The sequence below is a fragment of the Protopterus annectens genome, chromosome 12.part0 (assembly GCF_019279795.1).
Source record: "Protopterus annectens isolate FY-2018-M chromosome 12.part0, PAN1.0, whole genome shotgun sequence".
NCBI lineage: Eukaryota > Metazoa > Chordata > Ceratodontiformes > Protopteridae > Protopterus > Protopterus annectens.
Window position 1 is genome coordinate 1,217,059,444 of NC_056746.1, and position 23,066 is coordinate 1,217,082,509.

Sequence of the window (23,066 nt, forward strand, 5' to 3'; positions counted from 1 at the left end):
GTTACTGCTTTGTAGGCTCATAATTAGTTGTCATTTAATCCTTTTTTCAAGAAATATATGGTCAGTCTCATTATTCCGGCCTCATTAGATAAACTGCTCATACATTATTTTTGCTTAGTAATTGTCCTCTGGATTTTCTGTACTTATTTGATAAGTACTGTCTGACATGTTCCCCAGTCACTACTCTATATCCCAGTATACTTCTCATCACTGCCTTGTACAATGTCCAGAAACCATGGTAAAACAGTAGTATCCGTTCCACAGCATCCCAGCTGCTGATTTTCTCCTCTAATAACTTTTTATATTTCCCCTAAATACTTAACCTTTCATTAATCAAAATTGTTGACTTTGGCTACTCTTACTTCTTTCTAACCTTTCATGTCACTCTGGAGTCCACATTCCATTTCTTCCCAAATATCTTACATTTGTATTTACGGTTGTTAAATATTAAGTGACATTCCTCAATCAAGTATCATAAACTGTCTAATCAATTGATGTTGTCTTTTCCATCTATATCAACTTATAGGCATGTTGGATCCAACCAGATCTGGTGCCTGCAACTTTCAGTCTTTCAATCCAAAGCTTAGGCGCCTCCTCCTTCTCAAAATACCCCTGTGCTCTGACAGTTTCCCAGATCTTGTTTGTTGCTTGAATAACTCAGAAATAATCCTTAAGGTTCAGTGCTCTCACTTATGTCTTTTGCAGTTAAAAACAGATGTCTAATTTTTTTTTTCTTACAGATGTCATTTCCTGTCCTTTTTGTCTTTTTCTCCCCTTTCAAAAAAAAAAAAAGCTTTCATATTTAGACAGCTTGAGTCACTATTCTTAACAGTGTGGATAGTTACTGGAACATAGATCTTTATGGCTTCTTTGGTGATAGCGGGTGTTAATAGTAGAGTGTGTGCCTGTAGTGTTCTGTCCTGTTTTAGTGTTTATTGTGTACCTGATTATGTCCAACAAGGCACTGAGTTTCAACAAATGTTCTGCCTGTGTGCACAAAATCGACACCCCCCCCCCATTGATCCTCACTCAGAAGGTGTATACTGCTTGGGAGTATTGCACTTGGAGAAGGAGGAACAGTGTCATATCTGTTCCTCATTGGGGCACAAACCTTTTCTGATGACTGCTGTAAATTGATTCTCAAGGGCCTTCTCCCTGCTACAGTGCTGAATCAGCTACCTCCCAGGTGGGTTCTCCATTTTAAAAGAAGTTTTTAGACAGACCCCTTGTAAAAAATCAAGAAGTAAAGTCTAGGGAAAAGGACAAGGAAAAGGAGCGAGACAGGGAGAAAGGGAGGGATAAATCAAGAGAAAAGCATGTCTTCAAGAGCTCAAGAAAAAATTCCCTAAATTCCTCAGTCACTTTTGGCCCTGCTGTGAAAGTTTTGAAGCTTTTTAACCCAGCACATACCTTGCTGTCAAGGCTGGAACAGATTCAGATCCATTATCTGATGCCACCAGTAGTCCTGGATCCTAGCTTCTCCCCAGACCTGACACATCCATGTCAACAATTTCCCACCTTACTGTTGGAGAGACTTCCCCATAGGTCTATCCAGGCTACTTATGATGGCTACTTCAGTCAGGTCCATGAAGTAGTTAAGGAGCCTTTCTGAGGTTAATGTGAATATGATAATGAGGAAATTATTGAGGACTGAGATATAGCTGGGGGGGTCCTTCCCTCTCCCCCTACTTCGAGTGTAGCAGGACCAGGTCCCTCATCTGGTTGTTGCTCTTTCTCTGATTCAGCTGTTGGATCAGGAAATTTTATATCTAAGTGCTTCCTGTAAGGTCTCTCTTCTCATATCAAACTGTCTGGACATCTTAAACTCTGACAGTGTTCCTCACTCACTCAACTCCAATAGCGTCAGATCATAGGGGGTCCTGGAGCTGAAACCTTGGTGTTGAGGTGCAGAGGTCAAGGTCAACTCTGAGATTATCAGAGCTATCCCTTTCCCTTAGTACATCAGCCCTTGATAGCTTGGCTTTGGTGTCTGCTTCAGATTCTAGTCAGACTGCTTATTGTGAGAGTTCCCTATCTGGGTCCTTGGACCCCATGACAACTCCTTTAGGACTGGCTTCATCTTTAGCCTTAAAAAGCATTTGCAGTGTTTCTTTCCCTTTCAAGAGAAGCAGTGACCCACCCTTGTTCAGATCCACCTGGACCTCCTCTGCCTTCTGGAGACTCTTTTATTCATTATCATCATCATCATCATCATCATCATCCTATTCCTAAAGAACAACCAGGTCCAACTAGCCTTCACTGAGCCCACCTTTTGAACTTCCTTGGTATCTGACTCATCTGTTGATCAGCCCTCTGCAGAAGAACACAGGAAACATTCATGCAAAAGGAGGCACTTTGACTCTCCACAGGAGCCTCTCACAGAAGACACTGACCTCAGTGAGGAGTAAGAGTCCCCAAGGTCCCCACTAAAAAAATTCTCCTATGGGGACATTCTTGAATTACAAAGACAAGGGGGGGCTGGTCCACTGATATCTCTTCCTAAGTGAAGTTGGTGTCCCTCAAGGCTCTTGGAGCTGAACCATCTACATCCTGAGTAGTTTACCAGAGGTGAAATTGATAGACTTAGTGTCACAGAGGGTGTGGAAGGAACATGAAATAGTGGTGCCCATTTCCTGCAAACCTCATAAGATTTTGGTCTCACCCAGAGACAGACAACAGTGAAGCAAGGACCCTACAGTCCATCATGGTGGCGGTGGCCACTAAGAAAGAACTTTGTGTGATTTTTTTGGAGAACATCAAAACGTGCTTTATGATTACCACTTTTGAAATATCCATCGTGTTTGGGCCCAATATTAAAAACTTGCTTACCAGAGGGTGAGTAGCATGGCAAAACTCGGTCTGTCATTGGTATTCACTTTTCCAGCTCTCAAAGGTTCTTCTCTTGAAACCAAAAAAGTACAAAATTCCCAGAGTTTTGCTCAGGACACTCCTGCAGATAGACCACCTATGGAGCAGAAGAGAGAATTCAATGGATGTCACCCTAGAGGCAAAGATGGTCTGTAAAACTAAGGGTTTCATGGGCCATTCACTGAAATCCCTTCCAGCACTCCTAAAAGTTGCCCAGCTACTACACTATGGAGGCAGTTGGGGGTTGCTTATCTCTGTATCCTCACACCTGGTTGGCCATCACTCTTGAGTCATCTTTGTTGAGAGCAATAACCAGAGGTTACTTCATCCCATTCCTCTTTTCCTCAAAACTGTCACAAAAAGCCTTCCCAATGTCCCAAACTCACAGAGAAATGCAACAGACCAAGAGATTGTAAGGCTGCAAGATAAATGAGTTATCCAGTAGGTCCCACCAGACCAGCAAGAATCAGGAGTCTACTCAAGATTTAGTTCCAAAGATGAACAGGAATCTCAGGCTAATTTTGGACCTTAGTCAGTTGAACTTCATTACAGATTGTGACAGTTCAGTCCATATTTCATCTTCTGAAGAAGAATAGCTGGAAGTGCTTAGCGAAACTTCAGGATGCCTACTATTACATCAACATAGCAAGGCAATCCAGAGGTGCTCACATATTTGGCTAGGAGCCAGTTATTTGCAGTTCAGAGCTGTGCCCTTTGGACTCAGCACAGCCTCTGGGTGTTCACCAAGTGCATAGCAGTGATTGCCACACATCTCAGACTACAGATGTTCAAGGCATTCCCTTACCCATATGACTAGCTCATTGCCAGTGTCATGAGAGTGCTACTAATCCATGCCAAGGACTCGTTGCCCTAGCTGTGCTCAGACCCAGGAATCATGATCAACCTGAAGGAGTCCAAGCAAATGCCAGTCCAAACCACAGAATTCATAGGGTTCTATCCGAACATCCCCACTCAGATTACCAAGCTTCCTATGTCAAGAATAGTTACCCTGCAACAAGCTTCACAAGTCTTGTGTCATCAGAGTCCACCAGTGAGCTCCATCCTCCATCTCTTTTACGCTATGTGGCAGTATCTATCACTCTTGTTTCTAATGCCAATTTCCACATGAGGGTATTGCAGTGGACCCTCGCTATCTAGTGATCTATTCTTTATCACCCGATGCACCATCCTGTCAAACTCACTGGGATTTGAAAACAGCATATTCAATGGTGACTAAATTTTTCCCTGGTTTCTTTAGGTTGGTATTCAATGGTGACTAAATTCTTCTCTGGTTTCTTTAGGCTGTCCTTCCATTTTTCCCTGTATAGGAGGACAGATACTGCAGATGCATCTTTTCTGGGGGGGGGGGGGTGGCATTTCAAAGAGAAAACAATCCAAGATGCATGGTCTTTGATAGAGGCCAATCTTCACATCAAGGTACAGGAGATGATGCCAGTTTCCCTAACACCAATGACTTCCCAGGACTCCCTCCTCACAGATGTGATAACTATCTAGACAGACAGCATGTTGGTGGCCTGGTACATCAACAACCAAGATAGAGCCCAATCTTACACTTTATGCTAGGAGACCAGAAGAATCTAGCACTGGGCTATGCCTTTCCAGCACTTTCTAATTCCAACACATATCCCAGGGAAAGCCAATGTTTTAGGGACAAGTTGAGCATCTCAATTCTTCTCTCACTTGAGTGGTCCCTCAATCAGACAGTGGCTACCATGAACTTCAGGTGTTGAAGCTAGCCTTGCTGCAACCTGTTTGCAACCCCCTCCAATACCAAATGCAGCAGTTATTTTGCCCTTGTTCCCCAAAAGCATCAGTCCCCAAGGGACACTTTGGCCTACACTTGGCTCCCTGAGTGTCCTCTATGCTTACCCCTTCAACTCCACTGGCAACCAAATTTCTTCAGAAAGTAGTGTGGTGCAAGGTGAAGGTGATTCTCATCACCCCCTTTTGACATCAACACATATGGTTCCCCTTCCTGTGGCCTCATCTGGTGTACCTACCATGGGCACTGAATCCCCACCCTGATCTGATCTCTCACCCATCCAGCAAGCCTCACCTGAGCATTAAATACCAGAGTCTAACAGCTTGGTTTCTTCACTTCCAATAATGGCCAGAAATTTCAGGCCTTTGTCCAGGGTTATTCACATTTTATCTTTATCTCAGAAGACTTCCACCAAGAAAGCAAGTGGAACAGATTTTCTGTATGAGCTTCAATCAAAGGTCTAGACCTTCTTCTGCTCCCTACCATCAGTTCAAGACTTTCTTGCAGACCTTTTTCATGCAGGAGTTAGCTATACCATGACTGAAGTTCAACTGGCAGCAATTTCAAGTTTTCATATAAGCAAAAAGCAGACCCCTCTTGCAGCTTTGCAACTTTCTGACCCCTCTTGCATCTCTGCAACTTTCTAAGGTCTTTTTGAAAGGTTCTTTTTTCATAGCCTGGACTTGAGGGATCTTGTTCCACCTTGAGATATTGCGATCTTGCTACAGGCCTTGACTAGACCCACTTTTGTGCCTGATCTATGACTGACCTAAAATTTTTGTTTTAGAAAACTCCATTTCTGTTGGTGATTACCTCAGCAAGAAGATTTCAGAACTGCAGGCCTGTCTTTTAAGCTGCCATGTCTGATCTTTCAAAAGGATAGGGTGCCCCTCTGAGCAAATCCAGATTTTCTTTTCAAGTTAGCTTCAGAGTTCTCCTTGAACCAGACTATTTAGCTACCTGTTTTTCCTTAATTTCTCAAATAAAGTTAACTAACTCCTGCATTTGTTGGCTGTTCATTATCTGTTATGCTTCTACTTACACTGCATGAAGGATTTCAGGAAATCTGACTGACTTTTTGAGTCCTTTTCTAAAACTAATGGTTACATTGTCCAGATGGCTGTCTGACTGCATCACTTCTGTTTATAGAACCAATAGACTTTCTCTGCCTAAGAAACCTGAAGCACACTCAACAAGAGTGGTAATAACCTCTACAGATTTCTTTTCTAGGGTCCCTATTAATAAAATTTGTGCCATGGCTACTTCATCCACAGTCCATACATTTGTCCCTCATTATAAGCTGAGCCTGCAATCTAGGTCTAGGGCTTTCTTTGGTTCCATCATTCTCCAGAATATCCTTCCATAGTATTTCCCAGCGGTTGTGATAGCTGGAGACTCTTTCCAGTAAGTTGACATGGTTAGAAAGACAACACTGGATACAAAAGTTATGTATGTACCATAACACTAGATTCACGCTGTCTTCTATCCATCTTAACTTTCCCCTCCCTCCATCCCCCATGCAAATTGTCTCAGTCTTAAGCTCTCAAGTAAGCACATTGGACTTGTTCAGAGCCTTGTCTTATTTGTTGACCTTGACAGCATTTTGCTAGTTGTTTCTTCCTGTAAATGGCATTGATTAATCAATCTGCAGAGGGGGGGCAAACTTGATCTGAGGAAATGTTAGAGAGGAGGGGTAATATGGGAAGGAAAAGGACCCTGAGCCTTAGATCCAAACTATGAAATTTGCTAGCATTGGATCCAATCAGATCCAACATATTCATAAGTTGAGACAGTCGGAAGAAGACAACACAGATCTAGTGTTATGGTAAGTCTTTCATTTTTAATACTGTTGCATCATATGATCTTTTTAATGGTCTACATCTTTTGAAGTTAACTGTATATTCTTCGTATTTTATCACAGAAAATGTCCCCCCATTGAAATAAGTTGAGTAAACACAGCAAAAATATGATTTAAATGTTTGTTCCTGCAGAATTTTGCAGTGTCCATTTCCATTCAGTAACATTCTTTTTGACTAATGTAACATTTATTGATCTACTCACTAGCTAATGCTTCAAGTTTGTTTTGCATTCATTGCTTAACATTTTTTCGTAAACAGAAATGCATGCTTTTTTCCTACTGAGAATTTATTTTAATGCACACACTTACATACTATGTGAAACAAACAAGTACATACTTGTAATTCAAACCCCAGCAGTATCAGGTGTGCATTGCTGTACAGGGGATAAGCACAATGAATATAGCATGACAGGTACATGTTTATGTGGGTACAGATTGCACAGTGCACCATTCACACACGCATCTGTAGAATCTACTTGAACTTAATGACACACAAGGGGCTTTGAAAGCAGTAAACTGCAAAAATATTTGTGGAATCCTCTTTACAGTACCCACCCATGTCATATATCATTTGACTAGTTCATTTTTCACATAAAATCCAGGTCTGCATTGCCATATCTTCTTTTTTGTTTTGTTTGTTTGCTTTTATTATTACAATGCAAAGTGTAGCAACAGTTCATGAGGGCTAAAATAAACCCAGTGTCGATGGTAAGATCATCAGGCTATATTTAGAAGTACTGTGGTCATGCTAACAGTAGGAAGATGTTTTTAAAACATGGTGACAGAAAATGCAGGTGAACTGTAATGATTCTTTCAAGCTGCCAAGATGGCACAGTCTGCCCACACAAATGCTAGCGGCTAATTAAAGGTGTACACCACCTTGTTATAATCTACACCAACAGCAAGGTAGCTATGACAGAATATGAAAGTCTGGTTAGTCAAACTCCAAACCTTTAGTAGTTATTTTAGCTTAATAAAAGCAAAATGTTTTTCTGTGCAAAAGATTTAACACACACACACACACACACACACACACACACACACACACACACACACACACACACACACACACACACACACACACACACACACACACAAAATAAATTGTTTACATTAATATAAAATCTAGCAATCAGCTGGACTGCCAAAGAAAAAACAGAATGCTCACATCAAGAAGATGATACAGAAATTGTCCAGCTATGCACACAAGCATTGAAAAAGGAATTGGGTTTTACTGACACCTGTCTTAACAATAAGCAAATATCAGGAAAGATGCATAAATAGGCAACATAACCAAAGTCACATGAAATAAAAAGCAGAAGAAAAAGAGGTTAACTGTATATGAAACCAAGGAAAGCATAAAACAAAGTCAGTTCCTTCTTCAAAAATAATTTTAAAAATGCTTGCACCACACCCAGAATTGAGAGTTTTAAGAACATGTTTTTTCAAATACTGCACAGAGGCAGAGACACTCTGTTGCCAGTAAGTTGGTTTTGATTTTGGCATATATGTTGTTTTGAAATGCGTGCCTGAGCTTGCACACTTTTAAGCAGACTATAATGAATGTAGTGTATGACGTGTGTGTACGTGCGTATGTGTGTGTATGTGAAAGGGAGAGAGTTACATAGGAAGACAGGAAGAACATACACCTTTGAAATTCTCAGAATTATAAACCATAGAATTGTGGATGACAAATCATTGTAATTAGGTAACATGTAAAATAACTTCTTATTTTAAGGAACAGTATGCGTAAACATAGAGGCTAACATATTTATTTATAAGGAATGTTTGTATCAGGTTAGTACTAGACTACATCAATACTTGTAACTTTAGTGAGAAAATCAGTAAACCTAAGCAGGGCTGTACAAAATATCAATCTTAATATCAGACAGGTCAGAAATTCTCAGCAGCTAAGATATGCTGCATATAGTGCAATATCATAGTTTTCCATAGTACATGATACTACGATGCAGAACAGAAGCCACAAGTTATAGTAAAATTACTAACAAATACAATGGCCTTTTCATTTCACTTCTACTTCAAAAACAAAAGGAATCAACAACCTCTAACTCTCCCAGTTTGCCCCAACTTAATTCAATATGGTGATGTACATCCAAACCCTGGTCCTTCCCCCAGCACATACAATACCTTTAACTCCATAAAAACCCTGAACTTAACTCTAAACATTAAAAGTTTAAGAAATAAAATCCAACTGCTACATGCCTGGTTAATTCAAAACAAGCCTGACTTCACTGCTGTCACAGAGACATGGCTCAAACCTAACATCTAAGACATAGAATTCCTTACCCCTGGCTATGCCTGCCTTAGATTAGATAGATTACATAAAAAGGGTGGTGGCATTGCCTTACTGTACCCAAATAACTTCACTGCAGTACCATTTACCAAACCAGTCTCACAATTCTCCTCAGCTGAACTATTAGTAGCTTTTATCAAATTAAACAACTGTAAGAGCATCTGCACAATAGTCTTATACAACCCCCCAGGCAATAATATTCCTATTATTACATATATTAGATTACATAAAAAGGGTGGTGGCATTGCCTTACTGTACCCATATAACTTCACTGCAGTACCATTTACCAAACCAGTCTCACAATTCTCCTCAGCTGAACTATTAGTAGCTTTTATCAAATTAAACAACTGTAAGAGCATCTGCACAATAGTCTTATACAACCCCCCAGGCAATAATATTCCTATCTTAGAAGATATTCTAGCCTGGACATCCAGTAACATCAGCAATGAAACAATTATCCTAGGGGATGTCAATATAAACTGGCTCGATATCTCCAACCAGGACCCCACTACTAACATTAACCTGTATAACTTCTCACAACTCATCTCAAATACAACCAGACCCTACAATAATAACAAAGGTTCAGTCCTGGACTGGATCTTGGTTTCTGATCCTCATAAAATTTCCTCCTCAGGCACCATCCAAAATAATAATAGATCACTTAACTGCCTATATAATTCAGAAAATTGCACCATCACTAAGTAACCATTACTATAAACTATCAAGGGATCTATCCCATTTCTGCCCTACCACTTTCAATACAGTCCTACTAAGTATTAACTAGGAAGCTTTAAAAACTCTTCCCCTTGATGAAGTTGTAGAATTCTTCAATGTAGCTTTCCTTAGAATCTTAAGCAACATAGCCCCACTCCATCAAAAGAGAGTTAAAAGTAACCATGCCATCTGGCTTACCAGATCTACAAAGTAAATTATGACCTCAAGGGATAAGGCATGGAAATCTTGGCTAAAAAAAAAAAAATCCCACTGACCTCACTCTGTGTAAAAGTTACACAACCAAGCTAAATGCCAACCAACATAAACAAAATCCAAATAAATTTTGGAGTGCAATCAATTCCCTATTCTACGCAGGTTTAAGGAACAATCCCTGTCTTAATCGAGACAACACTCTCACTGAGACTGCATCACTCTTTAACTCATATTTTACTGACACCATTATCAAGCTCACTTCCACCTTCCCACAAACTGACCCTAGAACAACTGATCCAGCTATGTCATACTCTCCAAATACTAGTTTCTCTCTCTCGCCAACCTCTGCTATAAAAAAACTCCTACTTAAGCTCAAATCTTGTACTAATGCACCTGACAACCTACCTGCTGAATTCCTAAAGATATCTGCAAGCTCCATTGCCTACCCCATTAGCATACTTCTTAATAGATCAACTCAGGAGTCCAGGGTACCACAAATCTGAAAAAAGACATATATTCTTCCTTTACACAAAGGTGGTAAAAACTGCAACATCTCCAACTTCTGACCCATTGCGATTCTCTCTCCCATCTCTAAAATTTTAGTAAAATCTATCCATACTCAGCTTCTAAAGTATCTAGTTCAAAACCAAATCCTCTCTCCCACCCAGCATGGCTTCAGGCCTAGATACAGAACTACTACAGCTCTCATTTCCTTCATGGACATAGTTAACCAGGCCTGTGACACTGGCAACATTGTCCCTGCACTCTTCCGTGATCTCTCTAAAGCCTTTTATACTATTTCCCCCTCACTTCTTCTCACCAAACTCTCTGAATTAGGCATTTCACCCCACATTAACCTGGTTTTCTAGCTATCTCTCAAACAGGCAACAATCTACTAAGTGGCAACATTCCTTCTCACCATTTCTTAACACAGCCCCAGGTGTTCCTCAGGGATCCATTCTTGGCACCTTGTTATTTAACATATTCATCAACGACTTTCACACTACTCTCACTAAAAGTACCATCATCCAAAATGCAGATGATTCTACCATCATCTGCACTGCCAAGCCCTTATCCAAACCTCAAACATTTACCCAAGATGCCTTTACATCCACTGAGTTTTGGATATCCAATAACCATCTCACTCTAAACCCCAATAAAACAAAACTCCTAATATTTACCCCTAAAAAAACTACCCTCATCAACAAAAATGACTTCACTATCCGGGCCAAAAACAACACCACCATAGAAATTGTACCAACTACTAAACTGCTGGGTGTTATAATAGATGAAAATCTTATATTTGACCTCTACATTCACAGCAACCTCAAAAAAAAATACCAAAAATTAGGCATGCTCTACACACAAATATTTCCTTACCCATAAAGCAAAACTTTCACTTGCCACATCTTTCCTGCTACCATCTCTGTTGTACGGTGCCCCTATCCTTATCAATATCCAGTCCTCTCTTAAGTTCAAGCTCAAGACATGCTATAACAAAATTAACAAATTCATAACAAATGCCAAATTCTCAGACAACCACTGTACATCACTGCAACAACTTAGCTGTCTCAAACTCCCACACCATCTCAATTACTTACAATTAACTACTGCACACAGACTAATATACAGACCTTGAGAAGATTGCCCTTCTCTCTCATCTATACTGACTTTGTATCATCCTAACAGAGCTCTCAGATCTGAAAACAAGTTACAGCTCAAAGTCACTAAGCCAAACCTTCCACCTGGACAATTGCTTTATTCTTTCACTGTTTCTAAGCAATGGAACTCTCTTCCATCACCAATCAGAACCATCAGTAATCCTGATCTCTTTAAGAAGTCAACATCTTACTTATCTCTGGCACTGCTCATGTGCTAAATATGCTTTCCCTAAAACCTGGCTCCCTTCATTCTAACTTCATAGCCCACCACCTTCTTGTACTTCCTCCTAAATCTGCTAACTTACTCTTATTTAAAACTTCATAGATCAAGACTTTAATTTCCTACATATAAGAATTCCCTTACCCTCTTCTGCAAAAACACAGTATAATCCCTGCTTGGAATACCTGAACATAGTATAATGATCAAATTGCTATATCTGTCCTACCCCTTTTCCTATAAATTGCATAACACCATAAATGTAAAAATCTGGTGTGCCTAGAGTATCTGGTGTCCTGATTGCACTGCATACTCTTCTTTGTCTGTAAATACTATGATGTAAATAATCAGTTATGTTTTGTTTGTAAATACCATATTGTAAATATTCAGTTGTGTGTTAACTAAAACTAGTGATCTCATTACATGTAAATTATTGTAGTGCTCTGTTAATTTTCATGTTATCCATTTTATGCTTGCTGTTTAATCCTTATGGAACTTTTCTCCCCGGGCCTCCACTGAAAATGAGCTCTCCTGGCCCAGTGGACCTTCCTGGTAAACAGATACAAATAAATAAATAAATATTTGTCAGAAATAAAGTACACTGATGAGTCTACGTTTCTATATTCTATTCAATTCTTGCCCAAGGATAATAGCATACTCCATTGTTGTTTTATGTCTATAAAGATAATTTGGGACTTTTCTACAACTGAAGATGCATTGTTATATAATAATCCAGCATTTCACCCTTAAATGATGCTCTAAAATGGTCAGATCAATGAAATTATTGGGTATTAGCAGGGATGGCCAAGTAAGGTATAACTCATGTTAACACGGTAGTATCTTGTAAAAATCAAAAGACACTCTTTTATATCTTGCTGTGGTAATAGGATACTGCAGTACAGGATGCTTTTTAGGACTCAAAGCCCATTCAAGTAAGTGGGCTTATGAGTAATATCATCTAGTGAATTATTGTGCATTTATACAATAACTGTTCATTTTGTTTGTGTCTTTCAGCTTTTCCCGGTTAGGGGTCGCCACCGTGGAACTCTGGTCCGCTAATGATTGGCAGTAGATTTTTACATGCCGAGTTGCCGGCCCTGACACACAATCTTCAACAAAGGTACGCCCATTCACGCATTTCTCCACACAGAAGACGCTCTAGCCTGAGAATCGAACAGGACAACGTCTTACTGTAAGGCGACAATGCTACCACAGCACCACCACAATAACTGTTCATTAATAGATGTAAAGATCGTGTTCATGTATTATTGTTTTATTATTTTTAAAGAGTAGTTTAAGTTTCAAATTAATAAAAAGCCCCCCCTAAAAAAGCAATATTGTGAAATGGTGTAGTGAAAATGTATTATCACTAATGTCCTATTAAATATTTTTGCACTTTGATTTTTTTGCACAACTGCTAATTACTAACTACTAACAACAACTAACTGTTAACTATGTATGAATGTGTGTGTGTGTGTGTGTGTGTGTGTGTGTGTGTGTGTGTGTGTGTGTGTGTGTGTGTGTGTGTGTGTACGCAAAGAGAGCATGTGTATGTGTTTGTGGTTTTTTGAGAATTTCCTTTACTCAAAGGTATAATATTTTCCTTCTTAATATATAAAAGTAACACGTGTGCGCATTTAATATATATATACATATATGCGTCTATTTCATAAGCTTGAACCACAACATTTTTTTTAATTCCATCACGTCTAACCACATTGTAAGTTCCTTAATTGTATAAGAATAAAGAAATTCCATAGCTTGCTCTTGCAAGTTAAGCCTTCTGAAAAAGAATAATATCAGTTACACTCTATACACTATTTCATAATATATTTCCATACTGGAGTTGTTTAAGAATTGGAACTGTATTATCTGTGCACTGCACTGATGAATTACTCTAAGCTACCTTCCCAACTATGTTTTCACAAATACAACTTTCATGCACACTACAGTTCAGCCTTCTAATAAAATGCCTCTCCTGTACTACACTAAACTCATATGCCATCCATTTATACTCACCCTAACAATCCTTCCCACCCCTAAATTGTACATCTCCACTATTTCTGTACTAATGCTACTGTTTGCTAAAATATACCATGCCACCTGCTTGCTGGACCCATTTGTTAAGAATATTCTCTCTCAGACTTTAACTCCTTACCTACTCTTTAAAAATTTCAACTATGCTTAATTAAGATGTTAACTCTTATGTGTAGAATTTTGGTCATTCGACATGCCACCTTTGCAGTAACCACCTGTGACAATTTTATATCAATTTCTTTAAGTGCATGGAGCATGTCTCCATGAATTGTAAATATATCTGACTCTCTAACTAGATATTTGTCCTTATAGAAATGTGTACCTATGCTGCATTTGTTTTGTGACACTTCATTGTCTGTCTTATAAATGTGGAGCTTTTCTCCCCAAGCTCCCACTGAAATTGGGCTTTTTCAGCCCAGTGGATAATCCCGGTAAGCAAATGTAAAATAAATAAAATAAATAAATAAATCAGACTTTAAAACAGAAGAAATATTTTCTCAAGAGATGGAACCATTCATAAGTATTCAATGGGAAGGTATCAGAGGAAAAGAAACTTAACCTTCCTGAGATTCTGACCAGTTTTGATGCTTTCTTTCTAACTTATGTAGTACTGTATATCCCACAGTACTCTGGTTCTGATCTTATTTATAAGCTATTCAGTTTTAAAAATTCTATGCCTTGACAACCATTGAAAATTATCCATTGCTGTAAATTGTATAAAACCTGTGTCTCTGCCTGAGGTTGTTAACTACATTAGAAAGGAATACATTTATAGTTTTGCATAAAAAGTCTTTTTTTAATATATTTGCTATCACTGAATGACATACAGAAGTAATTCCAATATGCAAGAAGAATACACACTGATTCCTTACCTTTATCACTGCCAATTCCCTTGAGTGAATAGTGCCTTCCCCTCTACAGGTTCAAATGCCCTTTAGTTGCTCTTACTAACATAGCACCTACCTGTCCCATTCCCAGTATCTACTCATCCACGATTAAGTCAAACCACTTTATCACGTTTTCTCTAAGAACCCAACTCAAGATTCCATCTCCCCCTACTACAATATTTGGGTCTATATTACAAGACCGAAACTTTAGTTAATCGAATAACTAAAGATCAATCTTGTAATATTGAAACATGAAAATCTCGAATGGCTGATTTAACCCAGGGAAACACTTCCCTTGGCTGCATCAAAAAAAAACTTTAAATCCCAAATTAAGTGGGAAGCTTCACCCCCCCACACACACCCTGATGTGGGGGGCTGTGCTCCCCACACCCCTCTTAACTAAATATATCAACTCCGAGATCACTCCAAATTGGAGAAAAGGACATAATACACATAACAGCCAAAGAAAGTGTTTCCCTGGGTTAAATCGGCCGTTCGAGATTTTTAGGTTTCGATATTACAAGATCGATGTGTAGTTATTCGATTAACTAAAGTTTCAATCTTGTAATATAGACCCCAATATTTAGAGATTTCTCCAAAACTAATTGCCTTATACTCTTAGATGCCCTACAATAATGTAAAAGCACCCCCCCCCCAATGACTGTATAACAAATGCAAAAATGTCTATCACTGATTGTTACTATCACTTAAAATTCTACATTAAAAAGTTTTTCATCATTGTAAATATGATGGTAATTTAAGATTAAGTCCAAATGAGTGAATCACATTCTCAACAACCCTCGAAATAAAAAAACTTCTAGCACTAAGGAATAAATTCAGAGTCCATATATTCTGTGATTTCAAACAGGTCTGAAAAGAACTTCGGCATAAGATCAAAAGTTAAAAAGCCAAGCCCAAGTTGAATATCACTACCTTTTCTAAGAATATTCACAATCCATTGTTTAACTATGTCAAGAAACTCAGAATTAATACTCAGTTTTCCAAAGAATTGATCTCAAATGGCAAAATCTGATCCAACCCAGACAATATCACAAATATACTTGCAGAGTAATTTAATTCCAGCTTCTTCCAACTGCCCCTCACCCCCACCCAAGCACACACAAACACTATTCCCATTTGCAGTGTAGTCTCTGTCCCCATAATTACTTCTGATCAGGTCCTAACCAGTTGCTCCAAAATGATAAACACTAGCTCTCTCAGTCCTAATAATGCACCATACTGTCTCCTAGTCAGCAGTAAACACAGTCTCACTGACTCGTTTGGAAATCTATTCAGTCTCAGACTCACAACTGAACACATGCCAGATGCTTGGAGAATAGCTATAGTGATACCCTTAACAAAGCTGGCCCTCACATTGACGAGGAATATATAAACCAATTTGCCTCACCAGTAGTATAGTAGAGCTCAGAAATCAAGATATTACCAGCCTACAAGCCCTCAACTCGAATTTTGTTTAGTGTAGGCCCTGTTTACTAAATCTGAGGGACTACTTTGAAAAGGTGAATGAAGTGCTTAATGATAGTGAGTCCGTGCACAGTGCTTACCCTGCATGAAATGAAGACCTTTCATAGTATCCCACCCTGTTATATGAAACTAATAAGTTCAACCATTAAATATTAACTCTGCTGTGTAAGTCATTGGCAAGTTAACTACCTCACAATGAGACCAAGAACCTGGCAGAAAACACTGTGAAAAAAAGAATCCACAGACACAAACTCCCTTCGGATGAAAGATTTATTCAAACAAGTTAAGCGCTTTCGTCAGTCCAATCAGCTGACTTCCTCAGAATGTTCTGAGGAAATCAGCTGATTGGACTGACGAAAGCGCTTAACTTGTTTGAATAAAGCTTTCATCTGAAGGGAATTTGTGTCTGTGGATTCTTTTTTTCACAGTGTTACCTCACAATGAGGGTTTTTGGCACATGTTAAGTAGAAAGGATTGTCACTAGTGGTATCTCACAGGGTTCACTACTGGGCCCTCTCTTCTTTGGTGTATACCTCTTTGATTTTCTATTTGATGTCAAGAATCTATGGCTGACAAAGTTTGCTGATGACTGCAAACTGTAACTGTCATCAACTCCACAACAGCAGGCACTCCTATTTTATAGGAGTGTCTAAACCATACTAGCAACTGGCATCAAGACCATGAACTTAAGCTCAATGCAAAAAAAAATGCAGTATTGAGATCTTTGGGAAAGAGGAACACCCTTGCACAAAGCAGATCATGTTCAAATGGGCCCTAGGCAGGGTAATCGACCAGGTCCCCCCTCCACCGCCATTCTGGTGATTCATTACTTGTCTGTCTCCCCCCAGTTACCATAAACACTGCTCAAAACTGTCAATATGCATAATATTGTCTTATTTACTTTTTCAATGAACACAGAGATATGGATTTAACTTAAAACTTTTAATTTACTTATCCTTTGTTGATCAGGTTAGTCCCACTAGGCTAGTAGTGTCTTTTCAGGGGGACTCTTGACAGTATTTATACGGTTAGGGGAAATTTGGCCAGGGTATTGGGGAACTTCTCAGGTGGATGTAAAAAATTTCACAGCACCAACCATCAATTCAGACAAATGGGGCCTCAGTTTAACATCTCATCCAAAGGATGACACACTCAGGAGTCAGCATCCTCCCTCCCTTAAAGTGCACTGTGGTATCAACAATCTATCTACATAGGGTGGGCATAGAACCTTCAGCCTTCTGCAACAAAGGTAAGTATACTGCCTGCTGTGCTACTAACACTGCATTCAAGTTTTATAGCATAAACACTGATGGCCATTTGCTAAACAAACAGCTACACACTGAAAACAGACTTAGTATAGGAAACAGTAAATTTCTCTCCCCTGAAGCTCACATTCCCTGAAAATGCATTTTCGTTGAAAAATGCACTGAAACTCACATTCATTGAAATGCACCCCCTGTAGTTTTGAACATTGTTTCCACTAAGCAGTGAAACAAGACGTATGAACCAATAAATGACAAAATTACACATTTCAGAACATTTCACTCAACTTTGATGACTATGTGTACACTCTGGTAGTTGGAGTAGATGATTAAGGCTCTTGTCTCCTTTAGCCAAGGTATAGTGTGTGAGCCTAAGAAAATTAATTAACTAACCTGCCATCCCTAACTAGGGCATGCAAACACACCTTTTGCTGAAGCATGTTTTGTACTCCCAAAGACCCATTCACCCACGGACAAAACATGGAAAGAGTATGTGTCCTTATAGAAGAAATGTAAACATCTTTTTTGTTTAATTAAAATTAAATGTTGTGGCTGCCCCACCCCACTGCACCAGTCAGCAGGCCTGCTTCACCTAGAGCTGCATCTGGCTATGTCCTTCACCTACCACATAAATGACATCTTTCTCAAAGTTGGTACTGTTATTAGAGATGTAAGCACTTTTGTTGACAATGACCTCTCCTTTGTCCACCATGTCTCAGTTATTGTTAAGAAATCTTTCTACCTGGCCCAAGGGTATATCTTCCCACACAATGGAAGATACTGTCCTCCTCTATTTCTCCATAAAAAGGTCCATATTAGAATATAATGCCCAGTTTGGTATGTACCCATCCAAGTATTTTGCCCATCTTGGCAAATCACAAAGAACTCCCTAAGTTATACAGAGTGTCTAAAAGCATCATCCCTCTAATCTGTCTCATACATCCTCTGATGGTTTTCCTACATGGCTATGAAAGATACAGTCCTGCTTAACCTCCTAAATATTAAAAAAAAAAAAAACAAAGTAGCACCAATACCTGCACCAAGAACCCAAATCTAAAATGCAATATCAACAGAACATGTTTGAGGAATTGATATCTTTTTTAACAGATCCCCTTTCCATGAGATTAGTTCCAACTCCATGTTAAACAAAGTATCTGCTAACCCCTCTTTAAAACAAACCTGGATGCATGGATGGGGATCTGTAAGTCCATGTCAAACCCTTAGAGAGAGAGAAAGAGAGAGAAAGAAAAACTAGAGGGTATTGCAGTGACAAGGCTCTCAGTGCTCTTCAATTGCCTAACTCAAACGTATGAGCCTATTATGTTTTACATGGGATCTTGTATTAATGTTCTTAAATCTTTTAATAAAAAAAATACAAAATCTATTGTTCAACCTTCTGTGCATTAGAAAAAAAATGTTAAGCAGTACATTCTGCTTGTTAAGATGAAAAAAGATTAAAGTTATTCATAAGCTGATCGTAAATGGAACAAAACTGTAAGAGTACTGGTTAAAATTGTCACCATCACTAAGTTAAAATGATGCACTAGTAGTTACAAAATGCCAGCTGAGTTGAGCTGGAGGTCAAAGGGAATGCTTGCGAATCATATCTGACGTCTTTAAATGAGTCAACAAGATGGTTATATGATTTCTATGCCTGATTCACATTAATTATTTCCGAATCTTCCCCATTTCTAGGGAGAATTCTATTATATTGGACACCACCAGGAGGCACCATTCCAGCCGCAGTCTTTCAGTCTGCCTCATATAAATGACTACATGCTATATCTGGGAATCTCTGAGTTCTCACTGAACTCAGCTGCCTTTGTATACTACACTGCAAACCTTCTGAAAATTACAATTGATGATGATAAGGTAGGTCATTTCTGTGTCTTTGCAGCACTTATCAAGTCATTCTATAAGGATTTCATTTCTGCACTTGTGACTTGCTTAGCATATAAGGTAACACTTGTCAAGTGTCTGTATGGGTAGAAAATAAAGAAACATGAGTTAGAGAATCATACAAATCAGAGATTTGTGTACCCTTTTGTTATTGTTTCATTTTTCTCTGGAGGGATTTATATACCTAACAATAAGCCTTTTTATGTTACCACTCAGTCATTCCTGTACTGCAGGGCTGTTGTGATACATAGAAACTTCCATGGAAAAGTACTTTTCAGTACCCCAAAAACAACATTATTTATATTTTTTGTGAATCACATTTCAAGTTGCATTTATAAGGATGGGTAGCTTTATTTGCAGTTCATTATTATTTATTTTATATTATTTTTAACCCTGTCTCCTGCTAAACATCAGTTCTCCTATGACACAACTAGTTGTTTGTTGTTTTTTATTCATAGGCAGTCATGGAGGCTGTAGTTCAAGCAACTGTGAATCATTCATATTTTATCCCTAACTCCCTCATCTCCACAACAGCCTGTTATGTTCTACAATACTGGTGACTAAATATATGCATGATCCTGCACATTCTCTGGCAATTAGTACAGATGGTTAAGGCTATGAGCTGTTAATAAACTGCTTCCTGTGATATGGGGTTTCATTCCATCAGCTTCCATTTGCCTCCTGTGTGACTCTGAGCAAGTCACTTAACCAGGCAATGTTCTGAAGTTAGTGTCAGCCTTTAAGTCTTAACTTACCAGACCATATCTCTAGCACCCTGGTCACTAATTTGACAGAGACACTGATTTACATTTTCAGAAGGAATCTTGAAATTATACCCATAACTTAAGTATAATTTCTAGTCATTACCATGACATCATTTTAATGTTAACCCACCTGTATGTGAACTTAAAACACATTGTCACTAGAGATTACATAATAAAGCAATCTGACAATATTTATATGTTTTAAATGTGAAAAGAAATGCAGGTTGTTGTGGGGGGTATGTTCTGGGCTAAAATGTCAAATTCCATGAAAATGCTGCACTTGCAAAATTTTCCCAATACTCTAACAGTCCCAGTTTGTAATTTTCTGGTGTTTTTACAAAAATAGAAAATAATTATATCTGCTAAGTGATTCCAGGCTACTTAAATCACAGTCAGTGTTTTTGCCTCCTTTACTACCCAGACAGTGATTTATTATTCATTACTTAATACCCCCTCCCATAAAACAAATTCAACACACTGAATAAATTGCTTTGTCAGTTATTTCTCAAGTTCCCACAAAAGACACACTAGTATACCTTGCTAAATGTATCTGCTATTAAAGATCTTCACAGGTCTGTAAGTCTGAGGTTTTTATTGTGATTTGTTGTAGTCAGAGTTAGAATTTATATATAATGTATTGTGTTACATCAGTAATCACCACCAGTGTGGTTTTTATTTTAATGCCAACAGTAATTAACTGTATGTGAACATTTCTTTCTTCTCCACAGAGCTAATGTTTGTAATAAATAACTATTTACATGTTGGCCTTCTCCCTCACCCTCCAAGCAAATTCATGAATGTAAAACTACAAAAAAAAGGAAACAGCTTGCAATGACCCCTCACCAGGCCTGTGATCAAGGAGCCTGAATCCTCACCACTAATACTGGAGAAGGATGTTCACTTGGAATACAAATGGATGTACTCAGTATTTCCAGATGCAGCTCTCTGCAGTAAGCACAATTTCCCGTAGGAGCACACAGGGAATGTAGTCAGCCCAGGCTCTTTATATTAGTCTCCCTCCAGGTCCACAATAAGACTCCTACTGGTACACCTGTAGGGTTAGTTCCTTAGCCAAGTGTCCAAGCCAAGTCTTCCAGAAACCTCTCTGTGAAACCAGTGCTTCATGTCCCTGCCCCAAGTAGCAACATCCCTCACTATTTGAGATTTATTTTTCACACACACACACACACACACACACACACACACACACACACACACACACACACACCTGGGAAAGGCTGGCACAGATTCATCTGCTGTGCCCCCTTCTGCCCCAAGTATAAGGTAGTTATCACTGCTACTAGACACTCCACAATCAGCTACTCTAAGGCCCTTAACAAAGGGTGTGCAATTATACTGTGTAATATTAATACTAATACAAATGGTAGTAGTTTAGCAAAATAGCTAAACCCTCATGACTGGCCCACACAGTGTTTCCAAATAAATATATTAAGTCTCAAAGGTTAATTACTTTCTAAAATGGCCAGCCACAATAAAAGTTTTAAATATATTTAATAATAAATAATAAAAGAACATGAAAATACTAATTATATTTACAGTAAACCACAGAGTTCAAATCACAGGAAATATTGAAAATAACACTGATGGACAGACTCAGACAAAGAAAAACATTACCTAAGTTTCACTATATTTTTCTGACTGAATCTAAGAGAATTACTGTTCTTTACTTACTCAATAGAGCAAGGCAAACGATGTGGTGAATGGTCCTTCTTGTTGTCAGGACCAAGACAGAATACTTAATACTATGAGATTTCTCTTTGTAATATCTGAAATATAATTTCCAAGATGGCTGGCAGAATTACCTCATCTAGTTACCTGACTCGGTTAAGGTGTTTGCCTTATAAACTCAAGGTGCAGGGTTTGAGTCTCACAAGGGATAATTGGCTAGGCTTTAAATGGCTCGCAAGGGCAGTTAGCCTAGTACTAACCTATGAAAAAACCTATGAAGACTCTAAGTTCTCACATTATCCCCTTTGAAGCTGAGACAGGAATTTAGCATAGATGGCTATAATACACATCTAAATGTTTATAGCAGTGTCCTGGAGCTTCCCTTCTTTTTACTGAGCTAATGAACAAAGGCTTTTTACAGACCTACCATCTCTGGTCCTATTTATCACAGTGAGGTGCCATGTTTATGGCTTAACAGCTAATTTAATTTCAAGGATTTTCCAAACCTAACTGGACTAAGGTTAATTGCTTCTCTTCCAGGGTCCTTTGCTAACATATATACATGCAGTCTCACATGTATATTCTTCCTGTCCAGCAGGATTCTCTGTTGATACATTTTTTAACACTAGCAACTTTAAAAACACATTTTGATTTTCAAATGCCATACAGTTGTAATATATTTGTAACATAAGCATCTGCACAAAACAGTTTGATATTCAAATGCCATACAGTTGTAAAACGTTTGTAACACAAGCATCTCATATAAATCAGTTTGATATTCAAAGGCTATACCATTCTTTACAGAATTCCAGCTGGCTATGCTGGTACTAGCCCATATCATCACACGGCTAACAAGCAGAGCACCTGCAGAGTTAAAATTGAGTAAGAAACTAGAATTTGAGGGGCATCCCCTATGTGAATACCATACTTCATTCTTTTGTTGGATATGTAGAAATGTTCAGTTTAGTGGGGTTTTTTTGTTTGTTTTGTTTTTTGTAATTAGAATTGCTGTCACTTTAGTTTATATAGTTACCCAGGAAGTGGTATACTCTGCAAAGGCTGTCTGTCTCCTTTTCCTGAAGTTTTACAATCATGAAGTTAATATAAGTAAAGAGATGTGAGAAGTGAAGCCGTATTGTTGTTGGTGAGGTGGTGAAAGTCCCAATGTACATTGTTGTTTTCTTTAATTATCTTTCCCTTGTATTGTTTTGTTTTACTTCTTTTTTATATTTTTTTCCTGAGATGCAGTTGACAGTGTGTAATATTTATGTGTGTGTGTGTGTGTGTGTGTGTGTGTGTGTGTGTGTGTGTGTGTGTGTGTGTGTGTGTGTGTGTGTGCGTGTGCGTGTGTGTATAAAGTGAGAGAGAGATTACTGACAAGTTGTCTAACGATAGCTTGTCAAACCTGAAAAAAA

The 23,066-nt window shown here is 38.6% G+C and overlaps 1 protein-coding gene across 1 annotated transcript in view; it reads left to right on the plus strand.

The window, feature by feature from the left end:
• Positions 1-23,066, plus strand: part of LOC122816270 (bactericidal permeability-increasing protein-like) — a 707,989-nt gene that overhangs the window by 477,651 nt on the left and 207,272 nt on the right. Inside the window, exon 9 of the mRNA XM_044089007.1 lies at positions 18,995-19,171. Coding sequence (XP_043944942.1) covers positions 18,995-19,171 — 177 coding nt within the window. The remainder of the gene's footprint in view (positions 1-18,994; positions 19,172-23,066) is intronic.